This window comes from Pseudophryne corroboree, chromosome 1 (assembly GCF_028390025.1).
Source record: "Pseudophryne corroboree isolate aPseCor3 chromosome 1, aPseCor3.hap2, whole genome shotgun sequence".
NCBI lineage: Eukaryota > Metazoa > Chordata > Amphibia > Anura > Myobatrachidae > Pseudophryne > Pseudophryne corroboree.
The window spans coordinates 1,228,784,143-1,228,809,834 of NC_086444.1; the positions used below are offsets into that span (position 1 = coordinate 1,228,784,143).

At 51.0% G+C, this 25,692-nt stretch overlaps 1 protein-coding gene across 12 annotated transcripts in view; it reads left to right on the forward strand.

The window, feature by feature from the left end:
• The window catches only part of DCTN1 (dynactin subunit 1), a 208,258-nt gene that overhangs the window by 153,184 nt on the left and 29,382 nt on the right, over positions 1 to 25,692 (forward strand). For 8 of the 12 annotated variants that reach the window (XM_063925387.1, XM_063925388.1, XM_063925393.1 and 5 more), the window contains 11 exons: positions 6,292 to 6,312; positions 7,697 to 7,888; positions 8,072 to 8,269; positions 9,284 to 9,488; positions 18,381 to 18,459; positions 18,540 to 18,699; positions 18,936 to 19,040; positions 22,841 to 23,032; positions 23,138 to 23,254; positions 23,331 to 23,483; positions 24,955 to 25,115. In XM_063925387.1, coding sequence (XP_063781457.1) covers positions 6,292 to 6,312; positions 7,697 to 7,888; positions 8,072 to 8,269; positions 9,284 to 9,488; positions 18,381 to 18,459; positions 18,540 to 18,699; positions 18,936 to 19,040; positions 22,841 to 23,032; positions 23,138 to 23,254; positions 23,331 to 23,483; positions 24,955 to 25,115 — 1,583 coding nt within the window. Of the gene's footprint in view, positions 1 to 3,137; positions 3,165 to 6,291; positions 6,313 to 7,696; positions 7,889 to 8,071; positions 8,270 to 9,283; positions 9,489 to 18,380; positions 18,460 to 18,539; positions 18,700 to 18,935; positions 19,041 to 22,840; positions 23,033 to 23,137; positions 23,255 to 23,330; positions 23,484 to 24,954; positions 25,116 to 25,692 lie in introns of those variants that run through there. The other 4 variants (XM_063925389.1, XM_063925396.1, XM_063925397.1 and 1 more) reach the window with 2 other exon arrangements.

Consider the following 25,692-nt stretch of genomic DNA (forward strand, 5'->3'; position numbering starts at 1 on the left):
AGGATCCCTGTATTCCCTGTGTACACCCCATATGTGCTGGAAGGTGTGTGACAGTGACTCTGTAGTGACACTTACTGTCCTCTCCTCCCAGGACGGGGTGTGACCTGCAGGATCCCTGTATTCCCTGTGTACACCCCATATGTGCTGGAAGGTGTGTGACAGTGACTCTGTAGTGACACTTACTGTCCTCTCCTCCCAGGACGGGGTGTGACCTGCAGGATCCCTGTATTCCCTGTGTACACCCCATATGTGCTGGAAGGTGTGTGATGGTGATTCTGTAGTGACACTTACTGTCCTCTCCTCCCAGGACGGGGTGTGACCTGCAGGATCCCTGTATTCCCTGTGTACACCCCATATGTGCTGGAAGGTGTGTGACAGTGACTCTGTAGTGACACTTACTGTCCTCTCCTCCCAGGACTGGGTGTGACCTGCAGGATCCTGTATTCCCTGTGTACACCCCATATGTGCTGGAAGGTGTGTGACAGTGATTCTGTAGTGACACTTACTATCCTCTCCTCCCAGGACGGGGTGTGACCTGCAGGATCCCTGTATTCCCTGTGTACACCCCATATGTGCTGGAAGGTGTGTGATAGTGACTCTGTAGTGACACTTACTGTCCTCTCCTCCCAGGACGGGGTGTGACCTGCAGGATCCCTGTATTCCCTGTGTACACCCCATATGTGCTGGAAGGGGTGTGACAGTGACTCTGTAGTGACACTTACTGTCCTCTCCTCCCAGGACGGGGTGTGACCTGCAGGATCCCTGTATTCCCTGTGTACACCCCATATGTGCTGGAAGGTGTGTGACAGTGACTCTGTAGTGACACTTACTGTCCTCTCCTCCCAGGACGGGGTGTGACCTGCAGGATCCCTGTATTCCCTGTGTACACCCCATATGTGCTGGAAGGTGTGTGACAGTGACTCTGTAGTGACACTTACTGTCCTCTCCTCCCAGGACGGGGTGTGACCTGCAGGATCCCTGTATTCCCTGTGTACACCCCATATGTGCTGGAAGGTGTGTGACAGTGACTCTGTAGTGACACTTACTGTCCTCTCCTCCCAGACGGGGTGTGACCTGCAGGATCCCTGTATTCCCTGTGTACACCCCATATGTGCTGGAAGGTGTGTGACAGTGACTCTGTAGTGACACCTACTGTCCTCTCCTCCCAGGACGGGGTGTGATCTGCAGGATCCCTGTATTCCTGTGTACACCCCATATGTGCTGGAAGGTGTGTGACAGTGACTCTGTAGTGACACTTACTGTCCTCTCCTCCCAGGACGGGGTGTGATCTGCAGGATCCCTGTATTCCCTGTGTACACCCCATATGTGCTGGAAGGTGTGTGACAGTGACTCTGTAGTGACACTTACTGTCCTCTCCTCCCAGGACGGGGTGTGACCTGCAGGATCCCTGTATTCCCTGTGTACACCCCATATGTGCTGGAAGGTGTGTGATAGTGATTCTGTAGTGACACTTACTGTCCTCTCCTCCCAGGACGGGGTGTGATCTGCAGGATCCCTGTATTCCCTGTGTACACCCCATATGTGCTGGAAGGTGTGTGACAGTGACTCTGTAGTGACACTTACTGTCCTCTCCTCCCAGGACGGGGTGTGACCTGCAGGATCCCTGTATTCCCTGTGTACACCCCATATGTGCTGGAAGGTGTGTGACAGTGACTCTGTAGTGACACTTACTGTCCTCTCCTCCCAGGACGGGGTGTGACCTGCAGGATCCCTGTATTCCCTGTGTACACCCCATATGTGCTGGAAGGGGTGTGACAGTGACTCTGTAGTGACACTTACTGTCCTCTCCTCCCAGGACGGGGTGTGACCTGCAGGATCCCTGTATTCCTGTGTACACCCCATATGTGCTGGAAGGTGTGTGACAGTGACTCTGTAGTGACACTTACTGTCCTCTCCTCCCAGGACGGGGTGTGACCTGCAGGATCCCTGTATTCCTGTGTACACCCCATATGTGCTGGAAGGGGTGTGACAGTGACTCTGTAGTGACACTTACTGTCCTCTCCTCCCAGGACGGGGTGTGACCTGCAGGATCCCTGTATTCCTGTGTACACCCCATATGTGCTGGAAGGTGTGTGATAGTGACTCTGTAGTGACACTTACTGTCCTCTCCTCCCAGGACGGGGTGTGACCTGCAGGATCCTGTATTCCCTGTGTACACCCCATATGTGCTGGAAGGTGTGTGACAGTGATTCTGTAGTGACACTTACTGTCCTCTCCTCCTCCCAGGACGGGGTGTGACCTGCAGGATCCCTGTATTCCTGTGTACACCCCATATGTGCTGGAAGGTGTGTGACAGTGATTCTGTAGTGACACTTACTGTCCTCTCCTCCCAGGAAGGGGTGTGACCTGCAGGATCCCTGTATTCCTGTGTACACCCCATATGTGCTGGAAGGTGTGTGACAGTGACTCTGTAGTGACACTTACTGTCCTCTCCTCCCAGGACGGGGTGTGACCTGCAGGATCCCTGTATTCCTGTGTACACCCCATATGTGCTGGAAGGTGTGTGACAGTGACTCTGTAGTGACACTTACTGTCCTCTCCTCCCAGGACGGGGTGTGATCTGCAGGATCCCTGTATTCCTGTGTACACCCCATATGTGCTGGAAGGTGTGTGACAGTGACTCTGTAGTGACACTTACTGTCCTCTCCTCCCAGGACGGGGTGTGACCTGCAGGATCCCTGTATTCCTGTGTACACCCCATATGTGCTGGAAGGTGTGTGAGAGTGATTCTGTAGTGACACTTACTGTCCTCTCCTCCCAGGACGGGGTGTGACCTGCAGGATCCCTGTATTCCTGTGTACACCTCATATGTGCTGGAAGGTGTGTGACAGTGATTCTGTAGTGACACTTACTGTCCTCTCCTCCCAGGACGGGGTGTGACCTGCAGGATCCCTGTATTCCTGTGTACACCCCATATGTGCTGGAAGGTGTGTGACAGTGACTCTGTAGTGACACTTACTGTCCTCTCCTCCCAGGACGGGGTGTGACCTGCAGGGTCCCTGTATTCCCTGTGTACACCCCATATGTGCTGGAAGGTGTGTGACAGTGACTCTGTAGTGACACTTACTGTCCTCTCCTCCCAGGACGGGGTGTGACCTGCAGGGTCCCTGTATTCCCTGTGTACACCCCATATGTGCTGGAAGGTGTGTGACAGTGACTCTGTAGTGACACTTACTGTCCTCTCCTCCCAGGACGGGGTGTGATCTGCAGGATCCCTGTGTACACAGTACACCCCATATGTGCTGGACAATTACAGGGACAGTTCCATCCTGTCATGTTGCAGAGTTGTTGTCCCCACTCCCTCATCTTATAACAATGCAGACTGTCAATTAGGGCTCTGTGCAGCCCCTGCATTGTATGCCAGCCAAGCTTATGGGACTGTCTCTCACTGCCTGTAATGCTGCACACAGACACTGATACACCCTGTAAGGGGTATGGACAGTATCTCACTGCCTGTAATGCTGCACACAGACACTGATACACCCTGTAAGGGGGATGGACAGTATCTCACTGCCTGTAATGCTGCACACAGACACTGGTACACCCTGTAAGGGGGATGGACAGTCTGTCACTGCCTGTAATGCTGCACACAGACACTGGTACACCCTGTAAGGGGGATGGACAGTCTCTCACTGCCTGTAATGCTGCACACAGACACTGGTACACCCTGTAAGGGGGATGGACAGTCTGTCACTGCCTGTAATGCTGCACACAGACACTGATACACCCTGTAAGGGGTATGGACAGTCTCTCACTGCCTGTAATGCTGCACACAGACACTGATACACCCTGTAAGGGGGATGGACAGTCTGTCACTGCCTGTAATGCTGCACACAGACACTGGTACACCCTGTAAGGTGGATGGACAGTATCTCACTGCCTGTAATGCTGCACACAGACACTGGTACACCCTGTAAGGGGTATGGACAGTCTCTCACTGCCTGTAATGCTGCACACAGACACTGATACACCCTGTAAGGGGTATGGACAGTATCTCACTGCCTGTAATGCTGCACACAGACACTGATACACCCTGTAAGGGGTATGGACAGTATCTCACTGCCTGTAATGCTGCACACAGACACTGGTACACCCTGTAAGGGGGATGGACAGTCTCTCACTGCCTGTAATGCTGCACACAGACACTGGTACACCCTGTAAGGGGTATGGACAGTATCTCACTGCCTGTAATGCTGCACACAGACACTGATACACCCTGTAAGGGGTATGGACAGTATCTCACTGCCTGTAATGCTGCACACAGACACTGGTACACCCTGTAAGGGGGATGGACAGTATCTCACTGCCTGTAATGCTGCACACAGACACTGATGCACCCTGTAAGGGGGATGGACAGTCTCTCACTGCCTGTAATGCTGCACACAGACACTGATGCACCCTGTAAGGGGGATGGACAGTCTGTCACTGCCTGTAATGCTGCACACAGACACTGGTACACCCTGTAAGGGGGATGGACTGGCTCTCACTGCCTGTAATGCTGCACACAGACACTGATACACCCTGTAAGGGGGATGGACTGTCTCTCACTGCCTGTAATGCTGCACACAGACACTGATGCACCCTGTAAGGGGGATAGACAGTCTGTCACTTCCTGTAATGCTGCACACAGACACTGGTACACCCTGTAAGGGGGATGGACTGTCTCTCACTGCCTGTAATGCTGCACACAGTCACTGATACACCCTGTAAGGGGGATGGACAGTATCTCACTGCCTGTAATGCTGCACACAGACACTGGTACACCCTGTAAGGGGTATGGACAGTATCTCACTGCCTGTAATGCTGCACACAGACACTGGTACACCCTGTAAGGGGTATGGACAGTATCTCACTGCCTGTAATGCTGCACACAGACACTGGTACACCCTGTAAGGGGTATGGACAGCCTCTCACTGCCTGTAATGCTGCACACAGACACTGATACACCCTGTAAGGGGGATGGACAGTCTGTCACTGCCTGTAATGCTGCACACAGACACTGGTACACCCTGTAAGGGGTATGGACAGCCTCTCACTGCCTGTAATGCTGCACACAGACACTGGTACACCCTGTAAGGGGGATGGACAGTCTCTCACTGCCTGTAATGCTGCACACAGACACTGGTACACCCTGTAAGGGGGATGGACAGTCTGTCACTGCCTGTAATGCTGCACACAGACACTGATACACCCTGTAAGGGGTATGGACAGTCTCTCACTGCCTGTAATGCTGCACACAGACACTGATGCACCCTGTAAGGGGTATGGACAGTCTCTCACTGCCTGTAATGCTGCACACAGACACTGGTACACCCTGTAAGGGGTATGGACAGTCTCTCACTGCCTGTAATGCTGCACACAGACACTGGTACACCCTGTAAGGGGGATGGACAGTCTGTCACTGCCTGTAATGCTGCACACAGACACTGATGCACCCTGTAAGGGGTATGGACAGTCTCTCACTGCCTGTAATGCTGCACACAGACACTGGTACACCCTGTAAGGGGTATGGACAGTCTCTCACTGCCTGTAATGCTGCACACAGACACTGGTACACCCTGTAAGGGGTATGGACAGTATCTCACTGCCTGTAATGCTGCACACAGACACTGGTACACCCTGTAAGGGGTATGGACAGTCTCTCACTGCCTGTAATGCTGCACACAGACACTGGTACACCCTGTAAGGGGTATGGACAGCCTCTCACTGCCTGTAATGCTGCACACAGACACTGATGCACCCTGTAAGGGGTATGGACAGCCTCTCACTGCCTGTAATGCTGCACACAGACACTGATGCACCCTGTAAGGGGGATGGACAGTCTGTCACTGCCTGTAATGCTGCACACAGACACTGATACACCCTGTAAGGGGGATGGACAGTATCTCACTGCCTGTAATGCTGCACACAGACACTGGTACACCCTGTAAGGGGTATGGACAGCCTCTCACTGCCTGTAATGCTGCACACAGACACTGATACACCCTGTAAGGGGTATGGACAGCCTCTCACTGCCTGTAATGCTGCACACAGACACTGATACACCCTGTAAGGGGTATGGACAGTCTCTCACTGCCTGTAATGCTGCACACAGACACTGGTACACCCTGTAAGGGTGGTTGGTAGTCTCTCCCTACCTGTTATTGTGCATAACCCGCCCCACCTGTTCTCTCTCGTATGTTTTCACTAACCTTCTTGCTGTTTTCTTTCCCCCTGCTTGCTGCTGGTGCTTCTGCTGTCTGTCTGTCTCTTCCTGCGGCTGCTCTACAGATCACCACCCGTCGCACAAAGGTGAGGGCACGTAACCCCCAGTAGCCGTGGCTGCATTTGTGTACATGTTCCGTGCACAGTGTGATCGCCCAGGGGTAACTGGTATCTGTCACTGTCTGCCTGTGTGTGTAAGTGAAGGGGTTACTGCCAGGCTAACCCCTAGCATGCACACAGGCGTGTGTCGTACAGAGATCTCTGGGAGTGTAGAATCATAGGAGGAGGGTGCAATGTCACTGTAGATGATAGGTGCTGATTGCCCTGGATACATGGCAGGTAGAGTAGCAGTACCTGTGCAGCCAGTGACTGAGGCATAGCCTCCCAATATGGAACCTGTAGGATAGGGCCAGGCCCTGGTAAGGCAATCACCTGGATGCTCACTGTAACTAGGTAATAGAGCTATAATCCCTGAGAACACGCAAAGCGCAGTGATGATGTCACTGGAGTGCTCTGACTCCCAGCCAGTCAGTGATGGTGTGCGAGTATGACTTGCCTTTGGGAATTGTTTCCTGTGGAATGTGTGAGGTTAGAAAACAAGAACCTGTGCCATACACATACTTTGATCTTGTTGTTCCCCTGGTTACACCGTGTACGTCCTTCTGTACTGTCCTCATTTTTTATTTGTTTTTAAATCTAGAAATAAAATAATTGTAGCTTTAACCTATATGAGCAGCAGACAACCTGGCTTCCACTGTACGTACAGTATAACATGTATAATGCTGTCATCTGGCACACGTACTTGTAGGTGGTAGGGTGTGTGGCCAGGAATACAGCGGAGGCTGCCTCACCTGCTCGTTACCATATCCTGCTTGCTGTCCCGGAGGATGGGCACATATACCACACACCAGAGGCCTCAGCAGCACGTTAGGCCCTGGGTAGTTAGGTTAGGTAAGTGCCTGAGGCTCTTGCATCCCGGGTTCGCACTGTGCACAGAAGCAGCTTACCATCGCTTTATATAACCCCCTAACTTCCCATAAACAGCATGCATTAGATGTACTGCTGTGTACTGTACAGAGACTACATGCCTCACGGAATGGGTGCTGTTACCCCACTGACCTGTACAGCACCTAGAATTACCCTGCCCCTGGGATTTCCCCCACTTCATCTATACTACCAGTAATAGGGGGTATTGGTGGCTTATGGGGACCATATGAAGCAAGGAAGGATCTATTGCTCACCTGCCTTCCCTGCAAGGAGTGTAATAATGCAATTATAATATACGAAAGCCTTATATATTGACTGAGTAATTAGTACAATCGGATGGTCTAGATAAAGCCAGGCTTGCTGTAATGTCTGAGTTTCTTGCATTGTCTGTGTATTGTAATGTAGGGAGGGGGAGTACCCGGCATCTGGAGTAGACAATACAGGTATTGGGGGAGTACAGTACTAATGTCTCTCCTTCTTGCAGCCCACTCGTCCATCCAGCTCTGCAGCCTCCAGCGGCACAGCCGGGGCCTCGGGATCCGCATCGGCATCATGCGGAGAGATCAGCAGCAGCGAGCCCAGTACTCCAGCCCAGACCCCGCTGGCAGCTCCCATCATTCCTTCACCCTCACTGACCTCGCCAGTGGCCCCGCTGCCTGCCCCGGGGCCCACCAAGGTAAGAGTCGGCTTTGGGTTCTTCTTAGGCTCCAGCTACAGACTGTAATGGGATTGTTATTCCAGATTACATCCGCCACACGTTCCCATTGTGTATCAAAACGTGTCCTTGTGTCCTACCGGTCTCAGAGCCGGCAGCCTTCCTTGCACTGTCTGCCTACTAATGTCTGTGCTTCCCCCGCAGGAGGAGGAGAACCTGCGGGCTCAGGTCAAAGATCTGGAGGAGAAGCTGGAGACGCTGAAGATGAAGAGGGCGGAGGACAAGGCAAAGCTGAAGGAGCTGGAGAAATCCAAGCTTCAGCTGGAGCAGTTACAGGAGTGGAAGAGCAAAATCCAGGAGCAGCAGACGGACCTCCAGCGCCAGCTTAAGGAGGCCAAGAAGGTGGGTGATAGAGGCTAGTGGGGGGCAGAGGCTCTCCGTATCCCATCAGCTTCATAATGCAGACAAATGAGTTATATATGTCCCTGAGCCAGCCAGACCTCTGCCCTGGTATGCCGTATGGTCATCTACGGTGGAAGGGGGGGGTTCAGTGAGAACGTTTCCTGTAAATCCGGTATCTCCCCAACAGCATGGAGACCAGACAGCCGGCCACACTTCCTCTCCTACCTCCTCTGGTCACTACTGTTTGTTGTGACCCTGCTGTTCCCGGGACTGTCCCTCAATGGACCCCAGGCACTTCATAATGTAAAGCGTCCTAATGATAGATGAAAGTATTTACTATATGGCACAGTGGTTAGTGTTGCTTCTGATTCCAACCAGGGAACTATCTATGCGGGGTTTGTATGTTCTTTCCGCTGTACCTGTTGTTCAGAAACATACTCACAGGTTAAATGGCTGCTTACTAAACTTTAGTGGGGTGTGTATGTGCATATTAGCGGGTTTACACTTGAAGTATTCACAGCCTTCGGGGAAGAGTAAGAGACCAGTGTAAATAACACTGAGCTTAGTGCTGTCCAGGGTGCTGAAGGGGAACAGCGGTGTGGAGCTGCAGTCCCACTTTCTTGGTCAGGGTGCCCCTCATGCACTCCCATCCACTTAGCTTCTAGACAAGAAGGGCTCTGGGGAGAGGACCTTAATGCCACTGAGAAGCTCTCTCATTACTCCTGAACTAACCAATATAATTACTGTTTTATAAGGGGGAGTGGGCAAATACTCCTGTGTCCAAACCTAGAGACCCCTCAGACAAGGTGGGCTGTAATGGCAGCCACCATTTATAATGGTTTCCATGATGAGAGGGTAGCTTACATATGTGACTTAGTGGAAATAAAAGTTCCATGTTCACAAGTTCCTCGTGGCCTGAGAACCTGTATGAGGCCGTGTGATAGGTGGGGGGAGGGCTGGGGGCACCATTGTCAGACTCCTTACTCCGTGTTCCTACTGTATTCCTCTCTTCAGGACGCCAAGGATGCTCTGGAAGCACAGGAGCGTTATATGGAGGAGATGGCGGATACGGCTGATGCTATTGAGATGGCCACCCTGGATAAGGAGATGGCTGAGGAGAGAGCAGAGTCCTTACAACAAGAAGTCGAAACCCTGAAGGAAAAGGTGGAAGAGCTGAGCATGGACCTGGAGATCCTTAAACACGAGATTGAAGAGAAAGGTGAGCAGGAGCCTGGACTGTATGGCAGGACAGAGCGGGGTAACGTGTAGATAGATGATGGACTGTGCGGCAGGACAGAGTGGGGTAACATATAGATAGATGATGGACTTTATGGCAGGACAGAGCGGGGTAACTTATAGATAGATGATGGACTGTGCGGCAGGATGTGTACAGCGGGGTAATGTATAGATAGATGATGGACTGTGCGGAAGGATGTGTACAGCGGGGTAACGTATAGATAGATGATGGATTGTGCGGCAGGATGTGTACAGCGGGGTAACGTATAGATAGATGATGGACTGTGCGGCAGGATGTGTACAGCGGGGTAACGTATAGATAGATGATGGACTGTATGGCAGGTCAGAGCGGGGTAACGTATAGATAGATGATGGACTGTGCGGCAGGATGAGTACAGCGGGGTAACGTATAGATAGATGATGGACTGTGTGGCAGGATGTGTACAGCGGGGTAACGTATAGATAGATGATGGACTGTGCGGCAGGATGTGTACAGCGGGGTAACGTATAGATAGAAGATGGACTGTGCGGCAGGACACCGCGGTGTAACGTATAGATAGATGATGGACTGTATGGCAGGACAGAGCGGGGTAACGTATAGATAGATGATGGATTGTGCGGCAGGATGTTTACAGCGGGGTAACGTATAGATAGATGATGGACTGTGCGGAAGGATGTGTACAGCGGGGTAATGTATAGATAGAAGATGGATTGTGCAGCAGGATGTGTACAGCGGGGTAACGTATAGATAGATGATGGACTGTGCGGCAGGATGTGTATAGTGGGGTAACGTATAGGTAGATGATGGATTGTTCGGCAGGATGTGTATAGTGGGGTAACGTATAGGTAGATGATGGATTGTGCGGCAGGATGTGTACAGCGGGGTAACGTGTAGATAGATGATGGACTGTGCGGCAGGACACCGCGGTGTAACGTATATGTAGATGATGGACTGTGCGGAAGGATGTGTACAGCGGGGTAACGTGTAGATAGATGATGGACTGTGCGGCAGGACACCGCGGTGTAACGTATAGATAGATGATGGACTGTATGGCAGGACAGAGCGGGGTAACGTATAGATAGATGATGGATTGTGCGGCAGGATGTTTACAGCGGGGTAACGTATAGATAGATGATGGACTGTGCGGAAGGATGTGTACAGTGGGGTAACGTATAGATAGATGATGGACTGTGCGGCAGGATGTGTACAGCGGGGTAACGTATAGATAGATGATGGATTGTGCGGCAGGATGTGTACGGCGGGGTAACGTATAGATAGATGATGGACTGTGCGGCAGGATGTGTATAGTGGGGTAACGTATAGGTAGATGATGGATTGTGCGGCAGGATGTGTACAGTGGGGTAACGTATAGAAGATGGACTTTGCGGCAGGATGTGTACAGCGTGGTAACGTATAGATAGAAGATCGATTGTGTGGCAGGATGTGTACAGCGGGGTAAAGTATAGATAGATGATGGACTGTGCGGAAGGATGTGTACAGCGGGGTAACGTGTAGATAGATGATGGACTGTGCGGCAGGACACCGCGGTGTAACGTATAGATAGATGATGGACTGTATGGCAGGACAGAGCGGGGTAACGTATAGATAGATGATGGATTGTGTGGCAGGATGTGTACAGCGGGGTAACGTATAGATAGAAGATCGATTGTGTGGCAGGATGTGTACAGCGGGGTAAAGTATAGATAGATGATGGACTGTGCGGCAGGATGTGTACAGCGGGGTAACGTATAGATAGATGATGGATTGTGCGGAAGGATGTGTACAGTGGGGTAATGTATAGATTGATGATGGACTGTGCGGCAGGATGTGTACAGCGGGGTAACGTATAGAAAATGTATTGTATTGTGCGGCAGGATGTGTACAGCGTGGTAACGTATAGACAGATGATGGATTCTGAGGCAGGATGAGTACAGCGGGGTAACGTTTAGATAGATGGACTGTGCGACAGGATGAGTACAGCGGGGTAACGTATAGATAGATGATGGACTGTGCGACAGGATGTGTACAGCGGGGTAACGTATAGATAGATGATGGACTGTACGGCAGGATGTGTACAGTGGGGTAACGTATAGATAGATGATGGACTGTGTGGCAGGATGTGTACAGTGGGGTAATGAATAGATAGATGATGGACTGTGCGGCAGGATGTGTACAGCGGGTTAACGTATAGAGAGAAGATGGATTGTGCGTCAGGATGTGTACAGAGTGGTAACGTATAGATAGATGATGGACTGTGCGGCTGTATGTGTACAGCGGGGTAACGTATAGATAGATGATGGACTGTGCGGCAGGATGTGTACAGCGGGGTAACGTATAGATAGATGATGGACTGTGCGGCAGGATGTGTACAGCGGGGTAACGTATAGAGAGAAGATGGATTGTGCGTCAGGATGTGTACAGCGTGGTAACGTATAGATAGATGATGGACTGTGCGACAGGATGTGTACAGCGGGGTAACGTATAGATAGATGATGGACTGTACGGCAGGATGTGTACAGTGGGGTAACGTATAGATAGATGATGGACTGTGTGGCAGGATGTGTACAGTGGGGTAATGAATAGATAGATGATGGACTGTGCGGCAGGATGTGTACAGCGGGTTAACGTATAGAGAGAAGATGGATTGTGCGTCAGGATGTGTACAGAGTGGTAACGTATAGATAGATGATGGACTGTGCGGCTGTATGTGTACAGCGGGGTAACGTATAGATAGATGATGGACTGTGCGGCAGGATGTGTACAGCGGGGTAACGTATAGATAGATGATGGACTGTGCGGCAGGATGTGTACAGCGGGGTAACGTATAGAGAGAAGATGGATTGTGCGTCAGGATGTGTACAGCGTGGTAACGTATAAATAGATGATGGACTGTGCGGCAGGATGTGTACAGCGGGGTAATGTATAGATAAAAGATGAACTGTGCGGCAGGATGTGTACAGCGGGGTAACGTATAGATAGATGATGGACTGTGCGGCTGGATGTGTACAGCGGGGTAATGTATAGATAGAAGATGAACTGTGCGGCAGGATGTGTACAGCGGGGTAATGTATAGATAGATGATGGACTGTGCGGCAGGATGTGTACAGCGGGGTAACGTATAGATAGATGATGGACTGTGCGGCTGGATGTGTACAGCGGGGTAACGTATAGATAGATGATGGACTGTGCGGCTGGATGTGTACAGCGGGGTAATGTATAGATAGAAGATGAACTGTGTGGCAGGATGTGTACAGCGGGGTAACGTATAGATAGATGATGGACTGTGCGGCAGGATGTGTACAGCGGGGTAACGTATAGATAGATGATGGACTGCGGCAGGATGTGTACAGTGGGGTAACGTATAGATAGATGATGGACTGTGCGGCAGGATGTGTACAGCGGGGTAACGTATAGATAGATGATGGACTGTGCGGCAGGATGTGTACAGTGGGGTAACGTATAGATAGATGATGGACTGTGCGGCAGGGTGTGTACAGCTGGGTAACGTATAGATAGATGATGGACTGTGTGGCAGGATGTGTACAGCGGGGTAACGTATAGATAGATGATGGACTGTGCGGCAGGATGTGTACAGTGGGGTAACGTATAGATAGATGATGGACTGTGCGGAAGGATGTGTACAGCGGGGTAACGTACAGATAGAAGATGGACTGTGCGGCAGGATGTGTACAGCGGGGTAACGTATAGATAGATGATGGACTGTGTGGCAGGATGTGTACAGCGGGGTAATGTATAGATAGAAGATGGACTGTGCGGCAGGATGTGTACAGCGGGGTAACGTATAGATAGATGATGGACTGTGCGGAAGGATGTGTACAGCGGGGTAACGTACAGATAGAAGATGGACTGTGCGGCAGGATGTGTACAGCGGGGTAACGTATAGATAGATGATGGACTGTGTGGCAGGATGTGTACAGCGGGGTAATGTATAGATAGAAGATGGACTGTGCGGCAGGATGTGTACAGCGGGGTAATGTATAGATAGAAGATGAACTGTGCGGCAGGATGTGTACAGCGGGGTAACGTATAGATAGATGATGGACTGTGCGGCAGGATGTGTACAGCGGGGTAACGTATAGATAGATGATGTACTGTGCGGCAGGATGTGTACAGCGGGGTAACGTATAGAGAGAAGATGGATTGTGCGTCAGGATGTGTACAGCGTGGTAACGTATAGATAGATGATGGACTGTGCGGCAGGATGTGTACAGCGGGGTAACGTATAGATAGATGATGGACTGTGTGGCAGGATGTGTACAGCGGGGTAACGTATAGATAGATGATGGACTGTGCGGCAGGATGTGTACAGTGGGGTAACGTATAGATAGATGATGGACTGTGCGGAAGGATGTGTACAGCGGGGTAACGTACAGATAGAAGATGGACTGTGCGGCAGGATGTGTACAGCGGGGTAACGTATAGATAGATGATGGACTGTGTGGCAGGATGTGTACAGCGGGGTAATGTATAGATAGAAGATGGACTGTGCGGCAGGATGTGTACAGCGGGGTAACGTATAGATAGATGATGGACTGTGCGGAAGGATGTGTACAGCGGGGTAACGTACAGATAGAAGATGGACTGTGCGGCAGGATATGTACAGCGGGGTAACGTATAGATAGATGATGGACTGTGTGGCAGGATGTGTACAGCGGGGTAATGTATAGATAGAAGATGGACTGTGCGGCAGGATGTGTACAGCGGGGTAATGTATAGATAGAAGATGGACTGTGCGGCAGGATGTGTACAGCGGGGTAACGTATAGATAGAAGATGAACTGTGCGGCAGGATGTGTACAGCGTGGTAACGTATAGATAGATGATGGACTGTGCGGCAGGATGTGTACAGCGTGGTAACGTATAGATAGATGATGGACTGTGCGGCAGGATGTGTACAGCGGGGTAATGTATAGATAGAAGATGAACTGTGCGGCAGGATGTGTACAGCGGGGTAATGTATAGATAGAAGATGAACTGTGCGGAAGGATGTGTACAGCGGGGTAATGTATAGATAGAAGATGGACTGTGTGGCAGGATGTGTACAGCGGGATAATGTATAGATAGAAGATGGACTGTGCGGCAGGATGTGTACAGCGGGGTAATGTATAGATAGAAGATGGACTGTGCGGCAGGATGTGATGGAACAATGTATGGATGGGTGAACTGATGGAACACAAGTAACTTATAGATGCAAGATGTATTGTGCGGCAGGATGTCGTGATAGACTGTAGAGGGGATGGACGGTGGCTGGACATGGTAGAGAAATGTGTAGACCGCTGAACTGTGCAGCAGGGCAAAAGAAACTTGCAGATGCAAAATGTGTTGTGCGGCATGGCGTCCTTAAGAATGTTGAGGGGGGACTATGCAGTAGGGCATACATAAATGTTGAGAGGAAGGGCTGTGCTATTGGACATGCAGAAGGAATGTAGAGGTTGAGGACGGTGTGGTTGGACATGCTGAAGAAATGTAAAGGCGAAGTACTGCATGGTTGGACATGTGGAAGGAATGTAGAGGAGGAGGATGGTGCTGTTGGACATGGGGGAGGACACTGCTGTTGGGCATGCGGAAGGAATGTAGAGGGGGAGGACGGTGCGGAAGGTATGTAGAGGGGGAGGAAGTTGTGGTTTGACATGCGGAAGGAATGTAGAAGGGGAGGACAGTGTGGTTGGACATGGAGAAGGAATGTAGATGAGGAGGACGGTGCAGTTGGAATGTAGAAGGGGAGGAGGGTGCAGTTGGACATGCGGAAGGAATGTAGAGGAGGAGGATGGTGCGGAAGGTATGTAGAGGGGGAGGAAGTTGTGGTTTGACATGCGGAAGGAATGTAAAGAGGGAGGACACTGCGGTTGGACATGCGGAAGGTATGTAGAAGGGGAGGACGGTGCAGTTGGAATGTAGAAGGGGAGGACGGTGCAGTTGGAATGTAGAAGGGGAGGAGAGTGCAGTTGAAATGTAGAAGGGGAGGACGATGTGGTTGGACACGCGGAAGGAATGTAGAGGAGGAGGATGGTGCGGAAGGAATGTAGAGGGAGAGGACTTTGCGGTTGGACATGCGGAAGGAATGTAGAGGGGAAAGACAATGTGGTTGGACATGCAGAAGGAATGTAGAGGAGGAGGATGGTGCGGAAGGAATGTAGAGGGAGAGGACTTTGTGGTTGGACATGCGGAAGGAATGTAGAGGGGAAGGACGATGTGGTTGGACATGCAGAAGGAATATAGATGAGAAGGACGGCGCAGTTGGAATGTTGAAAGGAGGACGGTGCATTTGGACATGCGGAAGGGATGTATAGGGGGAGGACGATGTGGTTGGACATGTGGAAGGAATGTAGAGGGGGAGGACGGTGCGGTTGGAATGTAGAGATAGGACAGTGCGATTGGACATGCGGAAGGGATGTATAGGGGAGGACGGTGCGGTTGGACATGCGGAAGGAATGTAGAGGGGGAGGAAGCTGCGGTTGGACATGTGGAAGGAATGTAGAGTGGGAGGATGCTGCGATTGGACATGCGGAAGGAATGTAGAGGAAGAGGACTTTGCGGTTGGACATGCGGAAGGAATGTAGATGGGGAGGATGCTGCGGTTGGACACACGGAAGGAATGTAGAGGAGGAGGAAGGTGCGGAAGGAATGTAGAGGGAGAGGACTTTGCGGTTGGACATGCGGAAGGAATGTAGAGGGAGAGGACTTTGCGGTTGGACATGCAGAAGGAATGTAGAGGAGGAGGATGGTGCGGAAGGAATGTAGAGGGAGAGGACTTTGCGGTTGGACATGCGGAAGGATTGTAGAGGGGAAGGACAATGTGGTTGGACATGCAGAAGGAATGTAGAGGAGGAGGATGGTGCGGAAGGAATGTAGAGGGAGAGGACTTTGCGGTTGGACATGCGGAAGGAATGTAGAGGGAGAGGACTTTGCGGTTGGACATGTGGAAGGAATGTAGAGGAGGAGGATGGTGCGGAAGGAATGTAGAGGGAGAGGACTTTGTGGTTGGACATGTGGAAGGAATGTAGAAGGGGAGGACAGTGTGGTTGGACATGCAGAAGGAATATAGATGAGAAGGACGTCGCAGTTGGAATGTAGAAAGGAGGACGGTGCATTTGGACATGCGGAAGGGATGTATAAGGGGAGGACGATGTGGTTGAACATGTGGAAGGAATGTAGAGGGGGAGGACGGTGCTGTTGGAATGTAGAGATAGGACAGTGAGATTGGACATGCGGAAGGGATGTATAGGGGGAGGACGGTGCGGTTGGACATGCGGAAGGAATGTAGAGTGGGAGGATGCTGCGATTGGACATGCGGAAGGAATGTAGAGGAAGAGGACTTTGCGGTTAGACATGCGGAAGGAATGTAGAGTGGGAGGACGGTGTGGTTGGACATGCAGAAGGAATGTGGAGGGGGAGTATGCTGCGGTTGGACATGCGGAAGGAATGTAGAGGGGGGAGGACGGTGCGGTTGGAATGTAGAGAGATAGGACGGTGCAATTGGACATGCGGAAGAAATGTGGAGGGGGAGGATGCTGCAGTTGGACATGTGGAAGGAATGTAGAGGGAGAGGACTTTGCGGTTGGACATGCGGAAGGAATGTAGATGGGGAGGATGGTGCGGTTGGACATGCGGAAGGAATGTAGAGGGGGAAGGACGATGTGGTTGGACATGCGGATGGAATGTAGAGGGGGAAGGACGATGTGGTTGGACATGCGGAAGGAATGTAGAGGGGAAGGAAGGTGTGGTTGGACAAGTGGAAGGAATGTAGAGGGGAAGGAAGGTGTGGTTGGACAAGTGGAAGGAATGTAGAGGGGAAGGAAGGTGTGGTTGGACAAGTGGAAGGAATGTAGAGGGGAAGGAAGGTGTGGTTGGACATGTGGAAGGAATGTATAGGGGGAGGACTGTGCGGTTGGAATGTAGAGAGATAGGACGGTGCAATTTGACATGCGGAAGAAATGTAGAGGAGGAGGATGCTGCGGTTGGAAATGTGGAAGGAATGTAGAGGGAGAGGACTTTGCGGTTGGATATGCGGAAGGAATGTAGATGGGGAGGATGGTGCGGTTGGACATGCGGAAGGAATGTAGAGGGGGAAGGACGATGTGGTTGGACATGCGGAAGAAATGTAGAGGGGAAGGAAGGTGTGGTTGGACATGTGGAAGGAATGTAGAGAGGAAGGAAGGTGTGGTTGGACATGTGGAAGGAATGTAGAGGGGGGAGGACGGTGCGCTTGGACATGCAGAAGGAATATAGATGAGAAGGACGGCGCAGTTGGAATGTAGATCGGGAGAACGGTGCGCTTGACATGCGGAAGGAATGTTGAGCGGGAGGACGGTGCAAGTGGACATATGAGTGTAATGTAGAGATTGATGGATAGTCCAGCAGGATCTTTGGGAGGAATGTAGAGACAGGTGAATTGTGGTGTGAGCAATGTAGATATGGATAGACCATGATTGCTATGAATTTAGAGGCTGGAGGATTACGAGGTTGAGAAGGAGGCATATAGAGATGGATGAGATTGTACGCCAGGACATGCGGGAGGCTGCTTGTTGTGGAGGTATGTAAAGATGGGTGGTCAGTGTTGTAGAAAGTAATCTAGAGAAGGATGGACAATGCAGCAGGGCTTTCTTCCAAATGTAGACACTTGTGCTGCCTGGTGGAGTTATGTAAGAAGCACGGACCATGTGGCAGACAGTGACGTAGTAATGTGGAGGTAGATGGCCTGTGTCTCAGGACGTCAGTGACGGTTGTTGTACATTTTAATGCTAAATATTTTATTACAGTTACAGAGGGAAATGAATACAGTAAACCAGCTCATTGTGTATATTTGTGCTGTCCTCTGTCCTCACACCCGGCTGATTGTGTTCCCCACATATAGGGTCAGATGGGGCTGCGTCCAGTTACCAGGTGAAGCAGCTGGAGGAACAGAATGCCAGACTGAAGGAAGCCCTGGTCAGGTAAGTGTCCCGCTCTGTGTAATTCAGTATGAACCCCACAACCTGCAAGGCAGAAGTTTTTATACAGTGTTATCTCCCAGGATGCGGGACCTGTCGTCCTCGGAAAAGCAGGAGCATGTCCGGGTGCAGAAGCAGCTGGAAAAGAAGAACGCAGAGCTGGACACCTTGCGGCAGCAGAAGGAGAAGCTGCAGGAGGAGGCGTCACAGATTGAGAAGACCATTGATGAGCTGAAGGACCAGGTGACTATCATGTCCATCAATGGATTAGCTCCGATCTGTCCTACTTCTGAGACACAGCCTTTCCTGTGTGCGCTGTACTGGTTCTGGTACCGGACAGCAATTTACATACCTCTTCTGCTCATGCTTGTGATTCACTTTATACCCTGCAGGGTTAATCGCCCAGTAAATTACTTTATTGGAACATTTCATACTACGATTCGAGAATCCCCAACCTCATTGTGTTTTTCTGTGTACAGGTTGATGCCGCACTGGGCGCTGAGGAGATGGTAGAAACACTTACCGAGAGGAACCTGGACCTAGAGGAGAAAGTCCGAGAACTGCGTGAGACAGTCAGTGACCTGGTATGTGTGCCTGCTTCCTTTATTAATAACCTATGCCTTTATATAAGGGGCATACTTCCACATTCATTCCCTGGCCACTGAGTGTGGCGTTCTGTGTCCATTCTTTCTCTGGATACTGCGGTGTATGTTTACTACAGTGCTAGTGTTTAGAAGCGGAGATGTTGCTGATAGCAACCAGATTATACTTATAACTTATCTAGCATCTTCTAGAAGATAATAGCTGCAATCTGAATGGTTTGTTTCCATTCACTCTGTGACCAGTGAGTGTAGAGGGCTGCTGTGTCCATTCAGTCCCTGGTCCTGAGTGTAGAGGTCTGCTGTGTCCATTCAGTCCCCGGGTCCTGAGTGTAGAGGTCTGCTGTGTCCATTCACTCTGTGGCCAGTGAGTGTAGAGGTCTGCTGTGTCCATTCAGTCCCTGGTCCTGAGTGTAGAGGTCTGCTGTGTCCATTCAGTCCCTGGTCCTGAGTGTAGAGGGCTGCTGTGTCCATTCAGTCCCTGGTCCTGAGTGTAGAGGGCTGCTGTGTCCATTCAGTCCCTGGTCCTGAGTGTAGAGGGCTTCTGTGACCATTCAGTCCCTGGTCCTGAGTGTAGAGGTCTGCTGTGTCCATTCAGTACCAGGTCCTGAGTGTAGAGGGCTGCTGTGTCCATTCAGTACCTGGTCCTGAGTGTAGAGGGCTGCTGTGTCCATTCAGTCCCTGGTCCTGAGTGTAGAGGGCTGCTGTGTCCATTCAGTCCCTGACCCTGAGTGTAGAGGTCTGCTGTGTCCATTCAGTCCCTGGTCCTGAGTGTAGAGGTCTGCTGTGTCCATTCAGTCCCTGGTCCTGAGTGTAGAGGGCTGCTGTGTCCATTCAGTCCCTGGTCCTGAGTGTAGAGGGCTTCTGTGACCATTCAGTCCCTGGTCCTGAGTGTAGAGGTCTGCTGTGTCCATTCAGTACCAGGTCCTGAGTGTAGAGGGCTGCTGTGTCCATTCAGTACCTGGTCCTGAGTGTAGAGGGCTGCTGTGTCCATTCAGTCCCTGGTCCTGAGTGTAGAGGGCTGCTGTGTCCATTCAGTCCCTGACCCTGAGTGTAGAGGTCTGCTGTGTCCATTCAGTCCCTGGTCCTGAGTGTAGAGGTCTGCTGTGTCCATTCAGTCCCTGGTCCTGAGTGTAGAGGGCTGCTGTGTCCATTCAGTCCCTGGTCCTGAGTGTAGAGGGCTTCTGTGACCATTCAGTCCCTGGTCCTGAGTGTAGAGGTCTGCTGTGTCCATTCAGTACCAGGTCCTGAGTGTAGAGGGCTGCTGTGTCCATTCAGTACCTGGTCCTGAGTGTAGAGGGCTGCTGTGTCCATTCAGTCCCTGGTCCTGAGTGTAGAGGGCTGCTGTGTCCATTCAGTCCCTGACCCTGAGTGTAGAGGTCTGCTGTGTCCATTCAGTCCCTGGTCCTGAGTGTAGAGGTCTGCTGTGTCCATTCAGTCCCTGGTCCTGAGTATGGAGGTCTGCTGAGATACATATTTATTCCTACTAAGTGACCCGCCTCCCAACACTCAGAAGGTGTCTGCTTGCTGGGCACTCTGACCACCCTTGCCAGGATCAGGGTCTCCTCAGATGCCTGGGTAACAGGAAACCTAGATAATGGCTACATCTTAGATCTCCTGAAGTCCCCACCTAGAGGGACATTCACCACCAGCCTTCTCAGAGGCTGCACAGAAAGGCTGGCTCTATGGGAGGCTGTTCAGTTTTTCATCTCCTTGGAGGTGATTCCAGTCCTGGAAGAAGAGAGGAAATTGCATTCTCTATACAAACTTCATACTGTACAAAGGAGATCATAGTCTCCATGGATATTCGAGAAGCGTACTTGCATTTCCCGATCTGGGAAGATACTCCGTCCCTCCTCAGATTTGCAGTACAGTCTCATCATTGTCCAATTTATGCTCTAGCTTTTTGGCCTGGTTACAGTGAGTGCTGATGGTATTCACTTCTTCTGTAGTCCCATGGGTGGATCATGATCTTTCGGCATCCAGCCCAGCTATTTGTTCTTCTAGTATATAATTATTTTATTCAACAGTAGATCCGCATTCTTGGCAGAAGACCTGTTTCTGCTGAAACGTATTCATTCTAGATAAAGCATTTGGCCAATCTTCCGATAAGGATGGATCCCTTCTCTTGTAGGACACTGTCAGGGCTCTGAGGATGACGGTTGGGTCTCCTGCGGAATAGCTGCCAGGCACGGGTGCAGGAGGATTGTCTCGTGCTTGTGACACCCACCCACCCTGCACCCAAAATCGAAGTTCCGTGTTGTATGAGGACATCGTCGTCCTCTCTCTTTGTCCCCTTTCTGTTGTACTGGGCTATTAACATAACTGATTCCCTACAGGCTAGAGAATATTGAGTCTCTATATCCAAAAGATTCAGGGTCTCCTAATGCATTTGCACAGAAGGATTGCATGCAGGTTGGACTACTGTCCTCTCCTCCTATCTAGCGTCCCACCTGTCCCCACTCCAGTCTGTCCTCCGTGTTGCTGCCTAGCTCTTCTTTCTCTCCAAATGTACTTCATCTGCCATCCCTCTCTTACAAGCCCTACACTGATTCCCCATCCTCGTCACCCAATTCAAGCTTCTCACACTTACAAAGCCTTCATCCACTCCTGTCCCATTTACATCTATGACCTTATCTTCCTTCACACTCCCACCCGTCCTCTTCACTCTACACATGCCTGCCGTCTCTCCTGCCTATTGATTACTTCCTTCCACTCCTGTCTCCAAGATTCTGCATGTACTGCTTCCTACGTCTTGAATTCTCTCCCTCTCCCCCTCAGACTCTCCACCTCTCTACAAAACTTCAAACGGGCTCTTAAGACCCACTTCTTCATCACACCCAGCCAACGCTCCTCCTAACTCTCTATTCCACGCTCACTCTCTACCCCATCTGTGTCACCCCTGTCTATCTGCCCCTCCACTTTAGAATGTAAGCTCCCACGAGCAGGGCCCTCTCCCCTCATGTTCTTTTTCTTCCCTTACTTAGACCATCTTCTGCTCTATACTCCCGACAGCGGCACCTAACCCTCTGTATCTGCCACCCTGATGCTTATTTCAGTGCCGTGTGTTGATGCAGAAATGTTTATATACCATGTACTTGTCCTACATTGTCTTGTATTGTCACTCTTTTCTTGTTCTGCTCATTTGTTTATGTACTTTGCTAGTTGCTGCGGAACCTTTGTGGTGCTTTATAAGTAAAGGATGATGATGATAATAATGCAAGTATAAGTATCCTACTACAGTAATAAGTGACTCGCCTGTCTACGGGTCGGCACATGAGGGTAACTGCAGCTGGGATTCCCCACAAAGGAAGAACATTAGTTCCGTCCATGTCAGTAACAGGTTACGCCACACCTGGTGGGGTCCCCTCCCAAATTCATCTGTCCCTGACTGCCCGATGTTCTAGTTTTATATATTGAAGCCCACGGTCACACACGGTCTTGTGCAGTATAATAGGTGAGCAGCTATCTCAGGTAGCCTGACCTCACAGCAACACTCAAACCATGTGTGCAACATTAGCAATGAGCGTGGTTGACCTCCCGGCTATGGGCACTATGCTGGGAAGAAGAGGGTAACTGGCAGGATGTTCAGCATTATTTCCTTCTCCCACCTACATGGGAAGTGCTAGCAAAAGGCAAAGCTTTGCAGAATCAGCATCGGTATGTGCTATTGCCCCTGCTTGTATGGGGAGGGGTAACCAGATCTTTCCTGCTCTCAGAAGAGGAGCAATTGGGGTATAACATTAACCTATCTGTTCCCCGTTCTTCTCCCCATCCACCTGCAGGAAGCCATCAATGAGATGAACGATGAGCTGCAGGAGAACTCCCGCGAGACAGAGCTTGAGTTACGCGAGCATCTTGACATGGCAGGTGCCCGGGTGCGAGAGGCGGAGAAACGCGTGGAAGCCGCCCAGGAGACGGTGGCAGACTACCAGCAGACCATCAAGAAGTACCGTGATCTGACTGCTCACCTCCAGGTGATATAACCAGCTCATTACAGAGGGACCCTGAGTGTCCACGCATCCAGCTGTACGTCTATGTAAGAGACACAGGGACACGTACGGTTGTGTTGTCTGTTGTAGGAAGTGAACCGAGAGCTCCGGAACCAACAGGAGGCCACGGTGGAGAAAGAGCAGCAGCCATCGCCAGAGATCTTTGACTTCAAAATCAAGTTTGCTGAAACGAAGGCCCACGCTAAGGTAGTAATTACTGCAGGAGGCGCGTGTCGGTGGGGTACCTCTTAGCACCGCAGCGTCTCATCTCCTTTTCCTTCAGGCCATCGAGATGGAACTGCGTAAGATGGAGGTGACCCAAGCCAATCGCCATGTGTCCCTGCTGACATCTTTCATGCCTGACAGCTTCTTGCGCCACGGGGGAGACCACGACTGTATCCTGGTGTTACTGCTCATCCCCAGACTTATCTGCAAGGTCAGACATTGTAGTAATGGGGAGAGTGTAGCTTTTCCTTGTTTTGCTGGGCTTCCGGTCTCCTGCTGAATCATGGGTTACCTATGTGTAAAATGTGTTTATCAAACATCAAGTAGACAAAGTCCAGGGAGAGCTTGTAGAAATGAAGTTGCAACGTTCAGGCCGTCAGATTCCAAGACCAGTAACATAATTGCAGTTCACAAAACTGTCAGCAGGGGGCGTGTGGGAACGTTACTGTAGTAATAAGAGATGACTATATACAGTATGTATGTAGTCGCCCAATTAATTGGTGTGTTTCTGCTTAAAGCGCAGCGAAACACAGATGCAAACACTTATTCTCTGAGAGTCGGGGCACTGACTGCTCCTTTCAGTACAGAAAGCAAATGCAGAAGGCAAACAGATCCTTTGCAAAAGCCTCCTAAACTCTTATATTGCATAGACAGAGAGAGTGCACAATATCACAGCGAGGCGGGGTTCTGAGAAGCTTTTGCAAACAAGCATCTAGGCAGGAATGGAATAGGATATGAAATCGTTAAATGGTTTTTCTGGATTTAAAGAGGCAATATTTTTCAAAGCAAAGTTAGCATGATTTTGCCTTTTAAAAACACATTGGCACTTTAATAATTTCTGCAAAATTTCCCCAAATCTCGCTTTTGCAAACCCGTATCCTATCAAATTCCCTGCTATAAAGTGCCTGTTTGCTTCTGCACTTGCTGGTTTAAGATGCAGAACAGTAAGGATGAGGCCCAGCACAATTCAGCAGCGTTCAACAAATCCAAACAACCACTCCCTCTGACTGATTCCACCAATTGTCTGAATGGGGCGGAGTTTCCAACAGTGGACTTATACTGTGAACTCTGGGCACTGGGGCATACAGGGAACTCTGGGCACTGGGGGGGCATACTGGGAACTCTGGGCACTGGGGGGGCATACTGGGAACTCCAGGCACTGGGGGGGGCATACTGGGAACTCTGCGCACTGGGGGGGGGGGGGCATACTGGGCACTGGGGCATACTGGGAACTCTGGGCACTGGGGCATACTGGAAACTCTAGGCACTGGGGGGCATACTGGGAACTCTGGGCACTGGGGCATACTGGGAACTCTGGCACTGGGGCATACTGGGAACTCTAGGCACTGGGGCATACTGGAAACTCTAGGTATTGGGGCATACTGGGAACTCTGGGCACTGGGGGGCATACTAGGAACTCTGGGCACTGGGGCATTCTGGGGACACTGGGGCATACTGGGAACTCTGGACACTGGGGGGCATACTGGGAACTCTGGGCACTGGGGGGCATACTAGGAACTCTGGGCACTGGGAACTCTAGGCACTGGGGCATTCTGGGGACACTGGGGCATACTGGGAACTCGGGACACCGGGAACTCTGGTTACTGGGGGTTACTAGGATTTCTAGTCGATTATGTGATGGGTTTCCTTGCACTAATAGCAGGGGTCTGTGTGTCCGGCAGGCGGAGCTGATCAGCAAACAGGCGCAGGAGAAGTTTGAGCTGTCGGAGGCCAGTGAGGAGAAGAACGGCATGAGAGGGGCGGTGGGAGAGCAGATGAGCTTTGCGGGAGGTCTGGTGTACTCCCTGAGCCTCCTGCAGACCACGCTGCACAAATACGAGCAGTAAGTGACTCACTGTACATTATGGTGCATGTGATAATGTTATAGGTAGCTGTGTGAGTACTGTAATAGTTCTGCAGTGTGTGGATGATGTAATGTTACATACGTCTCTTACAGAACCTATATCACACGCACCAGTTCTGAGAAACCACCTGGGTTATATCATTAGATGCTGTAATGTGCAGCGGTGTGTATGTACTAAGGTGGATGACATACCGTGTAATAATAATAGCCATCATCCCCGGATCACATGATGATGGAGCCCTGCTACCAGTAATGGGGATCAGGGTGTGGAGAGAGGATCCCCGGCTCCCAGTAATACCAGTAATAGGAATCAGGGTGTGGAGAGAGGATCCCCGGCTCCCAGTAATACCAGTAATGGGGATCAGGGTGTGGAGAGAGGATCCCTGGCTCCCAGTAATACCAGTAATAGGAATCAGGGTGTGGAGAGAGGATCCCCGGCTCCCAGTAATACCAGTAATAGGAATCAGGGTGTGGAGAGAGGATCCCCGGCTCCCAGTAATACCAGTAATGGGGATCAGGGTGTGGAGAGAGGATCCCCGGCTCCCAGTAATACCAG